The sequence below is a fragment of the Caretta caretta genome, chromosome 5, assembly GCF_965140235.1.
Source record: "Caretta caretta isolate rCarCar2 chromosome 5, rCarCar1.hap1, whole genome shotgun sequence".
NCBI lineage: Eukaryota > Metazoa > Chordata > Testudines > Cheloniidae > Caretta > Caretta caretta.
The window spans coordinates 48230756-48243751 of record NC_134210.1 but is presented as its reverse complement, the minus strand read 5'-3'; the positions used below and the strand labels follow the sequence as shown (position 1 = coordinate 48243751).

General features: G+C 45.1%; 1 protein-coding gene across 9 annotated transcripts in view; it reads right to left on the bottom strand.

Annotated features, from left to right (window-relative positions):
* POC5 (POC5 centriolar protein) overlaps positions 1–610 on the bottom strand; it is a 52240-nt gene extending 51630 nt beyond the window's left edge. For 2 of the 9 annotated variants that reach the window (XM_048851527.2, XM_048851529.2), the window contains exon 1: positions 194–288. Coding sequence is in view for 1 of the 9 variants with exons in the window: in XM_075128522.1 (XP_074984623.1) it covers positions 194–335 (142 nt within the window). In the remaining 8 variants the exon portion in view is untranslated. Of the gene's footprint in view, positions 1–193; positions 344–458 lie in introns of those variants that run through there. The other 7 variants (XM_048851530.2, XM_048851534.2, XM_048851531.2 and 4 more) reach the window with 6 other exon arrangements.
* Between the last annotated feature and the right edge of the window lie 12386 nt (positions 611–12996).

Sequence of the window (12996 nt, the reverse complement as noted above, 5' to 3'; positions counted from 1 at the left end):
CGAGGCTGTAGGGCAGTAGCCATGGGGGGAGGGGACCGTGGCTATGGGGTGGGGTGGATCTGCAAGCTCCTGGAGCTGTGGAGACGCTCCACTGTATGGTGTGCACGCTTCCCTTCTCCTCCCACAGGCAGCACCCCGTGCCTCCCCCAGGGAGGCTGGCAGGGACTCAGTCTCCCCTGCAAGCTCTTCATACCTGCGCGGCCCCCCACCTCCGGGCTCAGCCTCCCACAGCGCGGCCCCGGCTGACTCGAGAGCTTGACAGTTTCAAACTGCCGTCGGTAAAAGCCAAACCCGCTGAGATTGGTTCTGAGTACTTTTGTAAAGCAGCCTATCATTGGATAGCCGTTTCGCAGCGCAGCCAATCACTATGTGCGCAATTAACTCGGGGCGGGGCTTACAAGTAACTGCCTCCTGTAATCAATCGGCTGGCAGCCGCTGCCGCTTCCACGGAGCCTCACCTCTGGGAGTGGAGCGCTCTGCCCGTCTCAGACCGGCGTCTGGGCAGGACTGCTTCCGCCCGCTGATTGGCCAGCGATGCTGCCCGGGCCGGGAAGGCGGGCAGCGAACGGGCAGTTAGCGTGAGGGTGTCACGTGAGCAGGGCCGATTTTGTGTTGCCGTCAGTCGGCTGAGGCACGTAGTGTACGTGGCTGACGCTTGGGCCCGGCCTAAGGGCCGCGGCTGCCTGAGACGCTTCTGTCAGTGGCGGAAATCCGTGATAAGCCGGCCCGTCACGTCAGGGGGCTGCCCGCGCTGGTGCTGGGGCCTGATTCAGCAAAACACATAAAAGTCACCCCCACGTCCATTGGTTGTTTGAAACCCTCAGAAACGGAAGCTGGAGTGGAGACAGAGTGGGGGTGCCCCTCTGGCTCCTACTGGCACTGTCGCTCCGTGTTTGGCAAAGGCTACATCTTTGGCATTTGGAGCAAAATCATTCTGTTGCATAAAGAAAAGGAGGACTTGTGGCACCTTAGAGACTAACCAATTTATTTGAGCATGAGCTTTCGGGAGCTACGGCTCACTTCATGGGATGCATGTGTTGCGTGTGACCATTGAGGGGGCAATAGCAGTAAGTCCGGGGACTATAATTAATAGAAAGTCAGCCTTAGGTTTTAAGGCTGTACTTGCATATAATAGGGAATATAGAGAGCGTCCCTTTGCCCGTTAGTCTCTTTGTTGATCCTGATACCATTTAAATCATGCTTTTTGTAGAACAGGCGGTGGGGTGTAAAACCCTTCCACACTAAATTATAGCCTTGGGTTATGCTGGTGACAGCTACACCATGTGGTGTACAACAGTCAAGCTCTGATAACTTATGAAATAGACATGACATTTAGCCTGACACTAGCCTGATGACAGAAGTAACACAGCACCTAAATGTATAAATTTAGAATCATAGAATATTCGGGTTGGAAGGGACCTCAGGAGGTCATCTAGTCCAATCCCCTGCTCAAAGCAGGACCAATCCCCAATTTTTGCCCCAGATCCCTCAATGGCCCCCTCAAGGATTGAACTCACAACCCTGGGTATAGCAGGCCAAACTTAGAGCAAATATACACACAAAATATACTGTATTTTATTTTAGATTTTTATAAATATATTTTAAAACCCTTCTGTTACTTCTAGACACTTTTGACACCCATTAAAATACACTTAATCAAAATAAAAGTAGCCAAACCACAACAAAACTTCACCCCCATCAATAGTCAGTCGCCATCCTCAAAATAAAGTCTTCTCCCCACACAGATTGCCCCCCCATCAAGTCCTTTCTACAGTGTTCCTTGGCTGCCACAGTAACTCCTTAGAGACCATTGCATTTGGGTGCAAGTAAGAGAAGCCCTAAGGTCAGCTCAGGATCTGGAGAGTGTAAATGTGGGGTTACGTGCACCTTTGCTTCCACCAACCTCAGGTCCTGTTCCACACAGAGTCTGATCTGACCCACCAATCCAGCACACTATTTTAGCCAACATCTCAGCAAAGAATTACAGTGTTTCATGAGAACTAACTATTGGAAAATTTCCTTTCTAGGAACTCTTCTTTTAGCTTGTCAGGGGGGATAGGACCAGTGGTGAGCTGGAGCCGGTTTGCACGAACCGGTTGTTAAATTTTGAAGCTGGTTTAGAACCGGTTGTTAAAGAATACAAGGAACCCAACAGTGTGCTGTAAGGCAACTAGAAAGTTTTTGAATGCTGTAACAAGAGAACACTTAAGCACATGGTTAACTTTAGGCAATTTTTACGCATCAGGCGGCGCTCCGGGTCTTTGGCAGCACGTCCTTCACTCGCTCCGGGTCTTCGGCGGCACTTCGTTCAGTGCCGCTGAAGACCCAGAGCGAGGAGTGAAGGATGTGCCGCCAAAGACTCGGAGTGACTGAAGGAACCGGTCCTTCAGCTTTTGGCAGCTCATCACTGGATGGGACCTTTTCTTACCAAGGCACATTCAAGGTTATTGATACCGTGTACATTCCTTTGCCATGTTGTCAATAGAATGCTGACTAAAGAAATTCAGGGACTCTGTTGTAGTATCAGTTAAACATGAATTGGTTTTGCTCTGAAATGTTAGGTAGGGCAGCTGAAGAGTGTAAAAGGTTTTTCTGTAAGGGGTCTTTCCTTGCAGAGAAATGTATAAACAGTAATTGCAAACTAATTTTCTCAGACAACTGTTTTCGTTGTGTGAGGTTTGCACAAGTGATAGGTAAGATTTATGAATGGAATAAGTATATACTCTGGCGGGGAGCGGGGTTGAGATTCTAGAGCTGAAACTTTAGAAAACCAGAATGAGGAGCCAGAGCAAGTTTGCACTTAATATTTTAAAATATTATCCTCCTGTATAGTTTGCTAAAGTTAATGGGCTGGAGAGGTTATATGATGCACCATTTATCTTTTTCTTTGTTACACATTTTATCAGATATTTTCAGATGAGGTTGTTCATATATTTTCTTCTTCCTTCCTTTTCTCTTGTCTCTCCTATTTTCATCTATATTTATAGTATTAATTTGTTATATATAGTGCCTACAACGTGCTCCAGTGACTTCCAAACACAAAGACACAGATCCTGCCACATAGGCTTCACAATGTGAAACAAATAGCTGACTAAGCATAGGGAGAAAAGGCATAAATGTAAACAAAGTGGTTATTGTTGGAACAAAATATATTACCTAACATGTTTAATCAACACAGATTTTTTTAGATACATAGATTATCTCCCAAGTTTTCACTTTTCTTTATGTATCTTTTGTTTCTCCCCTTTAAAACCTTCTTTAATTCTAACTTATCCTTGTTCTACTTACTCTATAAATCTCTCATTCTTTAAATTAATATTAGTATTGTCATACCAAGTGGTAAGTAATTTAGAATGTGCAGTATCTTTCCAATACTAAAGAGTCCATGATAATATAGGGTATGTGTACGCTACAGTTAGATACCCACGGCTGGCCTATATCAGCTGACTCAGGCCTCGGGTCTGTTTAATTGCCTGGTAGATGTTTGGGCTCAGACTGCAGCCTGAACTCTGGGACCTTCCCACCTTGCAGGGTCATAGAGCCTGGGCTTCAGCCCAAGCCCAAACATCTCAACTGCAGTTAAACAGCCCCATAGCTTGAGTCAGCTGGCACAGGCCAGCTGTGAGTTTTTAATTGCAGTGGGCGCGCTCTCTCTCTCTCCCTTTATTTTCTGCTTTCATGTGACATTTTTAAAGTCTAGTCACAGTGATGTGTAAAGAGCTAGGGAAGAAATGTACAGAAGCTGAAAAATAAGATGGATGGCGTTGTGCCAGAAATAGTCAATTTGTTGACATCTTGTTTATATATAGTTCTTTAGAAGAGTCCATCAAATGTTGACTTTTCAGTAAAAGGTGCTCCTTGTGTGATTAATGTGGCTTCATCTCTCTTATTTACCCACAACTGGCCTTCATATGCCCAATCATCCTACCACAAATTAACCCAGTTAAATTTTTTCCTCAGATGCTTTTGGAAGCTAAACTATGTGAGCAAAAGTTCGTTAACTACAAAATATTGATTGGACCAATTGCCATCAGAAAACATCACGTGAGAAAGGATCTCAGATGAAAATGAATGAATTGAAATGTCTCATCTAGAAGTTGTGGAAACAAATGCATCTCTGCATCTGCAGTGACCTCATCTTGCATTACTGTTAATATAAATTTTTCTTCCTATAAGATGATTGGCCTGTGCACTTTTGCACTAGATTTCAAAAAACATTTATTGTAAAGTGAATGTTTTTAAGGAATGTAAACTCAAAATCACAGTAGCTGTATAAGCTTTTGTATTCTCCAATAAATTTGTTAGTCTCTAAGGTGTCACAAGTACTCCTATTCTTTTTAATTATAAATTATATGAGGCATATAAATTGGCATACTTTCATCTCTGAGACACGTTGGGAATTGCTGCCTATGGTGTAGATGGTTTGCAATGTCTCATGTAACTGAATAGTCCAATCCAAGATTTGCATGATCTTTAGCAGTTATTGCAAGTATATGTATCTTGGTTGTATGTATCACTATATATGAGGCATATATAGTGCATGTTATCCTGGACTTTAAACTGTAGAAGGGAAAACTGTACTACCTAATTCACTGGGAAGGCTATCGTCCTGAGGAATGTTCCTGGGAACCTGTTGCCCATGTCCATGCCTCTGACCTGATTAAAAGGTTTCATTGAAACCACCTGGATAAATCATGCCCAGTGCCCATCTGGAGGAAGGGTACCCCTAAAGAAGAGGGTAATGTCACGATGGGCAACTAGAACGTGGATCTGCAAAGTCTGAGAGAGCTGATGTTCCCCCCGTGCTACCAGGAAGCTGTGCAGAGCCTCATCCATGGAGCACTGTGGAGAATAGGCCCTGCAGGAACTACTGCCAAAGGTAGTCAGAGTGACAGGACCCTGTAGCCCTCTGATTGGCCAGCCGGACTCTTGAACCCTGAGGAGTGGCCCAGGACGTTGTTTGGGCAACACCACATACTTTGGGCCTGCTGTGACTCCAGACCTCACCTCTTCTCTGGCCTCTGATCCTAGCCTGACTCTGACCCTTGCCTCCTCATACCAACCTGGTATTATCTCTGATCTCCGGCCTCCAACCCTGGTCTGATTTTGACCTCAAGGGAAGAAAATTAGCAGCATGTCATCTCCAGGAGGAGGAGAACCAGTATAGCCTGAAAGCAATTACCTACTTCTATCTGCACAGGTACTACTGCTTATAATGCCTTGAAAGAGTCATCTGAGAGAAGGGATCAGAAGGAGATCCTGTCAACTGGAAGGTATGGGATGCATTGCCCTAGGGATGGGGGTTCTATGACCACCACTCCCAAGAGGAGAAGGGCAGTGGTGGTCAGGGCCTCTCTCCTAAGAGGGCAGTCATCCATCTGCTATTGGACTGGGAATCCCAAGAAATGTGTTGCTTGCCTGGTGCTAAAAATTCAGCATGTGATGAGGAGTCTGCCAAGACTCATCATACCCTTGGACGCCAAGCCTTCCTACTTATCCACGTGGGCGCCAACAGTTCTGCCAAGAATGACCTTGAGTGAATCACTGCAGACTACATGTCTCTTGGAAGAAGGGTAAAAGAGTTTAGGGCGGAAGTGATGTTGTAGTCCAACCTCCCTGTTGAAGGAAAAGGCCCAGGCATTGAATTGTGGAAGTAAATGCCTGGCTACACAGATGGCGTTGGTGAGAGGGCTTTGGCTTCTCTGCCAATGAGCTGATGCTCTGGAAAAGAGGATTACTGTGCTGGGATGGGTTCCATCTACCAAATACTGGGAAGAGCATCTTTGGACATCTCACTAATCTGATAAAGAAAGCTTTAAATTAGATCTTATGGGGGATGGTGACAAAAATCTGGCCAATGTGCATCTAGGCTCAAGTCATGAAGACAAGGGGAAGGGGCTAAATTCTGGAGAAGGGAGTGGAAATCACAACTGCATTAAAGAGGCAAGAAGAAAAGTAACAGGGCAGGCTGCAAAATATATTCAATCCCCGTATACCAATGCAAGGATGAATTGGAAGTCATGGTATATTGAAAAAAAAGACATAATTGGCATCAGAGACTTGGTGGGACAACTCCCATGATTGGGGTACCAGCATTGAGGGATATAGCTTGTTCCAGAAGGATAGGGAAAAAAGGGAATAGGTATGGGATAGGGATAGGTATGGGAAAAAAGGAGGAGGAGTTGCACTGTTTGTCATGAATGTATACACTTGCTCCGAGGTGCAAGAGGAAGTGAGCAAGAGACATACGGAGTTTCTGGGAGAGGATAAAAAGGGAAAAGAATAGTAGTGATGTTATCGTGGGAATCTATTACAGATCACCAATTCAAGACGAGGAAGTGGATGAGGTTTTCTACAAGCAGGTAACAAGATTAGCTAACACACACAAGCTAATATTAATTGGGGATTTTAATTTCCCTGATATCTGTTGGAAGACTATTACAGCACAACATAATATGTCCTGCAAGTTCTTAGTGTGTGTGGGGAACAACTTTCTGATTCAGAAAGTTATTGAAATGACTAGGAGGTCATCCATTTTGGATCTGGTGTTGACCAACAGGGATGAATTGGTTGTGAATTTGAAGGTGGCCAGGAACTTGGGAGGAAGTGATCATGATCTGATAGAATTCAAGATCCAAAGGAAAGGAGGACATGAGAACAGCAAAACAAAGACACTGGACTTCAGAAAGAGAGAGAGATTTCAACCAACTCAGAGAAATAGTAGAGAAGGGCCCATGGAAAGACAAATTAGGAAGAAAAGGAGTCGAAGATGGCTGGCAGTTCCTAAAAGATGAAATACTACAGGCTCAACATCAAGCTATTCCAATGCAGAAGATAGATAAGAGGAGCCAGAGCGAGAAAATGTGGCTGTACAAGGAGCTTTTTAAGCTATCTAAAAGCCAAGAGAGATACATATAGGAAATGGAAGGAGGGGCATGTCACCAAGGAAGTATACATAGGAATAGCACAAGCGTGTAGGGACAAAAGCAGGAAAGCCAAAGCAAAGAATGAGTTACATCTGGCAAGACAACAAGAAGAGGTTCTACAAATGTCAGACAAAAAAGAAAGATCAGGGACGGTGCTCTGCACACTGGAGAAGATGCGCTGGTAATGGAAGATAAGGCAGAGCTGCTCAATGCCTCTTATCAGTCTTCTCTCAAAAATAACATGTGACCAGACAACTAGTGAAGTACCATAGACAATAAAGGGGAAGGGATGCAGATCAAGATGAGTAAAGAACATGTCCGAGACCTTCTAATTTCAATCAATTCAAGTCAGCGGGGCCCAATGCTATTCCCCCCGGGGTGCTGAAGGAATTAGCTGAAGAAATCTGAGAGCCACTGGCAATTATATTTGCAGACTCATGGATGACATGAGGTCCCAGAAGACTGGAGAGGGGCTAACGTAGTGTCCATCTTTGAAAAGGAGAAAAAGGAGCTGAGGAACTATGGACTAGTCAGCCTGACCTAGATACTAGAGCAATATATAAAACATTCAGTTTGCAAATATCTGGAGGATGAAGGGGTAATCAGTAGCAGCTAGAATGGATTTACTAAGAACAAATCATGCCAGACCAGCTTGACTTCCTTCTTTGACTGGATAACTGGTTTGGTGGATAGGGGGAATTCAGTGGACATAATATACCTGGACTTCAGCAAGGCTTTTGACACAGTTCCATATGACATTCTGATAAGTAAACTGGAGAAAAGTGGACTTGGCAGGACTACCTTTAAATGGATACATAATTGGTGAAACAACCACAAAGTGTAGCTATTAATGGAATGATTTCAGATTGGAGGGAGGTCTCAAGTGAGGTTTCACAGGGATCTGCTTTGGGTTCAGTGTTATTTAACACCTTTATTAATGGCCAGGATATAGGAATAGAGAGCATACTGATCAAATTAGCGGATGACACAAAGCTGGGTGGAGGGAGGGGGGTTGCTAACACTTTTGAGTCTAAAACTAAAATTCAAAAGGATCTTGATAAATTGGAGAACTGGGCTATAGACAACAATGAAATTAAACAAAGACAAATATAGGATGATACACTTAGGGAAGAAAAAACAAGTGCACAAATACAGAATTGGCAACAGCACTGCTGAGAAGGATCTGGGAGTTGTGGTGGATCACAACATCAACATGAGTCAACAATGCAATGCTTTTGCAGGAAAAAAAAAAAAGCAAATGAAATTTTAGGCTGCATTAACAGCATAATGTGCAAGTCACGGGAGATGATAGTACTGCTCTACTCAGTGATAATTAGGCCTCAGCTGGAGTACTGTGTCCAGTTATTTTGGTCACCAACGTACAGAAAGGATGTAGTGAAACTGGAAAGGATCCAGAGGCAAGTGACAAAAGGAATAGAATGCAAGCTATATTAGAAAAGAAAGGCTGAAGGAACTGGGTATGTTTAGCTGGAAAAAGAGGAGAGTAAGGGAAACATAATAGTGGTTTTCAATTACTGTGTAGCAGGGTGCAGTAGGGCCCCCCTTGGACCTGCCTCTGCTGCGTTCCAAAAACCACTCAGAGACCTTCTGGCTCAGCAATCACCGGTGCAGTTTATTTACACCGTGCAATCCCAGCACCTTCTCACCACATACAGCTTGTGGGCTTCAGCCTTAGGAACTTCTCAGTCTCTGCAGCCAGGAAAGAAGAATACCACTCTCTAGCTTCCCCACTGTTTCCTTCTTCTGGGCCTACATATAGCCCCAGATTAATCAGGCTCTTTCCCCTTTGTCAGTCAGGTGCAGGTTTTTCCAGACAGCTCCAATTTACCTCCCTTAATTGGAGCTGGCATGACAGAGGGCTGGCTCAGGTGTTCCTTCCCAGCAACCTGGCACATGCTGCCATAAAATAGATGGAAAAAAGTTGTTCTCTCTTGCCACAGAGGGCAGGACAAGAGGCAATAGGTTGAAACTACAGCATAGCAGATTTAGATCAAATTTCGGGGAAAACTTCCTAACTGTGAGAATAGTAGGACAATGGAACAGGCTGCCTAGGGAGATTGTGGAAGCTCCTTCACTGAAGGTTTTCAAAAGGAGGCTGGATAGCCATCTGTCTTGGATGGTTTAGATCAGTGGTCTCCAACCTTTTTACACCCAAGATCACTTTTTGAATTTAAGGACAAACTCACCCCTTCTCTGAGGCCCCTCCCCTGCCCCAAAGCCCCACCCCGCTCACTCCATCTCCCCTTCTCTCTGTTGCTCACTCTCCCACACCCTCACTCACTTTCACTGAGCTGAGGTTCGGGAATGGGTGCGGGCTCTGGGCTGAGCCTGGGGCAGGGAGTTTGGGTGCATGAGGGGGTGAGGGGTGCAAGCTCCAGGAGGGAGTTTGGATGCAGGAGGGGAGTCTGGGCAGGGGCAGAGTGTTTGGGTGCAGGAGGGGGTTTGGGGTACAGGAGGAGTATGAGGTGCTGGCTCCAGGAGGGGGTTCAGGGATGAGGGTTGGGGTGTGGCCTCCCAGTGGGCAGCACTTAGCCTCGCTGTGCCCACCACTGACCAGGAGCCACTGGAGGTAAGGCAGGTTCCTTGCCTACCCCAGCCCCACACCACTCCTGGAAGGGGCCAATGCGCCCCTGCGGTCCATGGGGGAGGTCGGGGGGCACGTGGCTCCACATGCTGCCCCTCTCTGCAAGTACCGCCTCTGCAGCTCTCCCGGCCAATGGGAGCTCTGGGGGTGGTGCTTACAGGCAGGAGCAGGGAAACCCCTGGCGCTGCAGGGCTGCGCTGGCCACTTCTGCAAGTGGTGTGGGGCTGGGGTAGAGAGGGAGTCTGCCTTAGCTGCAGCCACACTAAGCTGCTGGAGATTGCGATCAACTGGGAGATCCTCTAGGATCAACTAGTCTATCGCAATCAACTGGTTGGTGACCACTGGTTTAAATTCAACTAGATGACCCTCGTAGTGGATTCAGCTCTTTCTTATTGAACCTGGCTCTGGAGATTCCTCCGACCTCTGCTCACTGGCTACTGTTCCTCACTTGGGGACTTCAGCCCAGCTGTGATCTCTAGCCCAGGCCGCTTATGCTTTGGTCCCTTACAATGGGTTAATTTCTTCCTCATCATACCACTAATATGGGGTAAATATATACTTCTAGTTCTACCCAATTGGCACATTTCTGTGAAAGAAATATTGCAATGCCATGTGGGCATTTAAAAAGACTGCTCCAGCATGCGTCAGTTAAAGGATTGATTAGTGTTTCTACATAAGAGGTACATGTACATTGTGAAACTCTTAAAAAAAAATCTTTCAAATGTTTTCTGATATTCCTAAAAAGTAACCAAAGATGTGAAGTTACGTTATATAGGGGCAAATATGACCTGTACTGCATGGGAACAGTTGAGGGCAAAAAGGAAATGTAAGGCTTTTCACCATCCACCCTCTCAACAGTGCATCAAGCTATCTTGCCTCAGGCCAGAATACCTAAGGAACACATTCTTCTGACTAGAAGCACGGTCAAGCTCCTGAACAGCTATTGCATATGCTGTGTTGTGCAGCACAAACTAGTTTAGGGTGCACATTGCTCCTTCTTTAATAAAGCAATGCTGTATGTTCCACAGAACAGTTCAGAAACATATGGTCCATAATAAATAAATAAATATAATAATAATAATTAATAAATTGCAATAGGATTCTCACCAGTCAGGGCAATATTTGGCCTTTAAGAAAATGAGTGGGTCAGTTTTTCAACCTGATACTGCCTTTAGTTGAGGAGATGCAAGCATTTGAAAATTGGGGGGGGGGGGCAGGGCAGGTTTGCAATGATTACTCAAACCAGAAGGTGTGCAAACGTTCACCAGCACTTCGTAATTAGGTGGATAAAAGAAAAGGAGATCAAAGGGTATGAAGCTGATTATCCTTTTCATTGTAGTAATTGTAGATGCCTAGAGAGTGGGGAAATGGCAATAATTATTCTCCTCCCACACTTCGGGTTTTGTCAACTAATGAAATCTACTGAAACTTTTTGATTCCTACTGTGCATCAAAAATACTAATCTTCACTGTTAGCTTCTAGTGCAGTGCGGTATGTACAGATATTTTCACTGAGGGAAGATAATGATTCTAGGCCTTTCCAGCTACTTATATTCATTTGCTTTTCTAGCCAAACAAGAGTCACAGTAGTGGTTTGAAGCCAGAAAAAGTATCTGTACAGCCTGAACCATGTAGGAAAAGTTAAGTCTAAACACTGTAGCGCTTATTTTTTTCTCTCTGTGTTTTTTACACAGATTTAATCATTTTAATATCACCTACAACAAAAAACCAACTCTTGTTCTTCAAAACACTTATTGAAGGATTTAAAAGGTATAAGTGAACTTAGTCTCATCTGCATGACATTTTCATGCTTGTCAAGCTTGGCCTGAACTATGTTACTTACACACACACACACACACACACACACACACACACACAAGTTCTTGTAATACTCAATAAGTTTCCCTTGAATTTGGAAACTAATAAGCGAGTCCTCCATGGTGCAAGAGAGGCTACTCTGTAATGTATGAATACTGTATTTGACCTGGTTATTGGGATGTTTACTGTATGACAATACTGGGCTAAACATTGGGATGTTTATGTACGAATGTTTTGGTTTAATAGCAGGCTGTTGGAAAAAATAATCAGGAAGCAGATTAATGGCTTGAGATAGCCGACTACTAACACTTAGAGACAATACACGAGCCATTGGCTTTGGTGTTTTACCTTTGACCTCCTGATGAGCTCCCTGGATTAGACTGTCAAGGTGGGGTCCAAGGAGAACAAGAGAAGAAAGATCTGACTAGATTTAAAGTGACATACTTCTTCAAGCAGAGGGAGAGAGAGTGATATAGATTGACACACTGACCCCAGAGGTTAGAGGTGACTGGGAAAGTGAGGCCTGAATAGGGGTGCTACTAAAGGATGGCAGGACTCTAGGTAAGAGAGGGGTGTAGACCTTTTACGGATTTAAAATCCTTTTTCTCTTGTGTTATGCTTTATTCCTACTGTTAAGATAAAACAATACTTGGGTTTAAGACAGCTGCCTGGTCATTGGTTCATCACTAGTCAGACTCCTATGGGGAGAATTGCAGGTTCCGAACTCAGTCAGACCTGCTAGGTAAGCATGGTAGATACACAGGGTACTGTAGACCAGGGCTTGGTCTAAAAGGGGAAGAATCACATGATTCCACCCCAGGAGAGATAAGGGGACAAGGCCTGAGGGGGTGAACTCAGAGACCAGAGGGGAAGAGAAGTGCATTTAACCCTGTAACTGTGATACCCTCCTGTAGCTAATTAACACATTGATTGCTATGGTCATAAACAGAGTCTGTCTCTAGTGAAAAAGTGCTTCATACCTCAGAAGTCATGACTTTAAAATTGTTTTATGAAGAGCTCACCATAAGTGAGCCCCCAACAGAAAAGTTTAATTGCTATTGCTGAGCCTGCAGCCTTCTTCATGCTTCAGCAACAGCACTGACCAGGGTGCTTCTCACAGGGCCCTGTCATAGCCCTCCTGTGCTTATATCACTGGAAGTCTTCTCTTGCCTCCAGCAGAGGTCTTCTTCACTGCCCATGCCCTACAGTCTTTACAGGGTTGGGATTCTACTGGGGGGATCCCGTTCCCTTTGGAGCTAGCCTTCCATGGAACACTGGTGAAGGTCTCCTGTCTTCCACCCACAAAAGGTACAATTAGAGGGTGGAGGTTTCCCCCAAACATCTTTCCTCTAGTTTACTTGGCTCCAGGCTCATATCAACCCCCATGAATTGTCCCTCTAGAGCTATAATCTTGGGATCCCTCTCTTCCCGACCTATCTTGCCCCCAGTTTGGGGCTAGTAGGATAGGTTTGCCCACCAAAGCTTTTTTGTCAGAACCCTTCCCTCTGCGGTGTGTTCGCTATCCCATGCCTTTCCAGGCATCCATTAGGGCTTGTACCTCCCGGGAGTTGGCCAAACCTCTACCCTCCTTCTCTAGGTGTCCCTGATCTAGCACTCCCTGTTTCACTGCCCCCTTCTCACGTTTTCC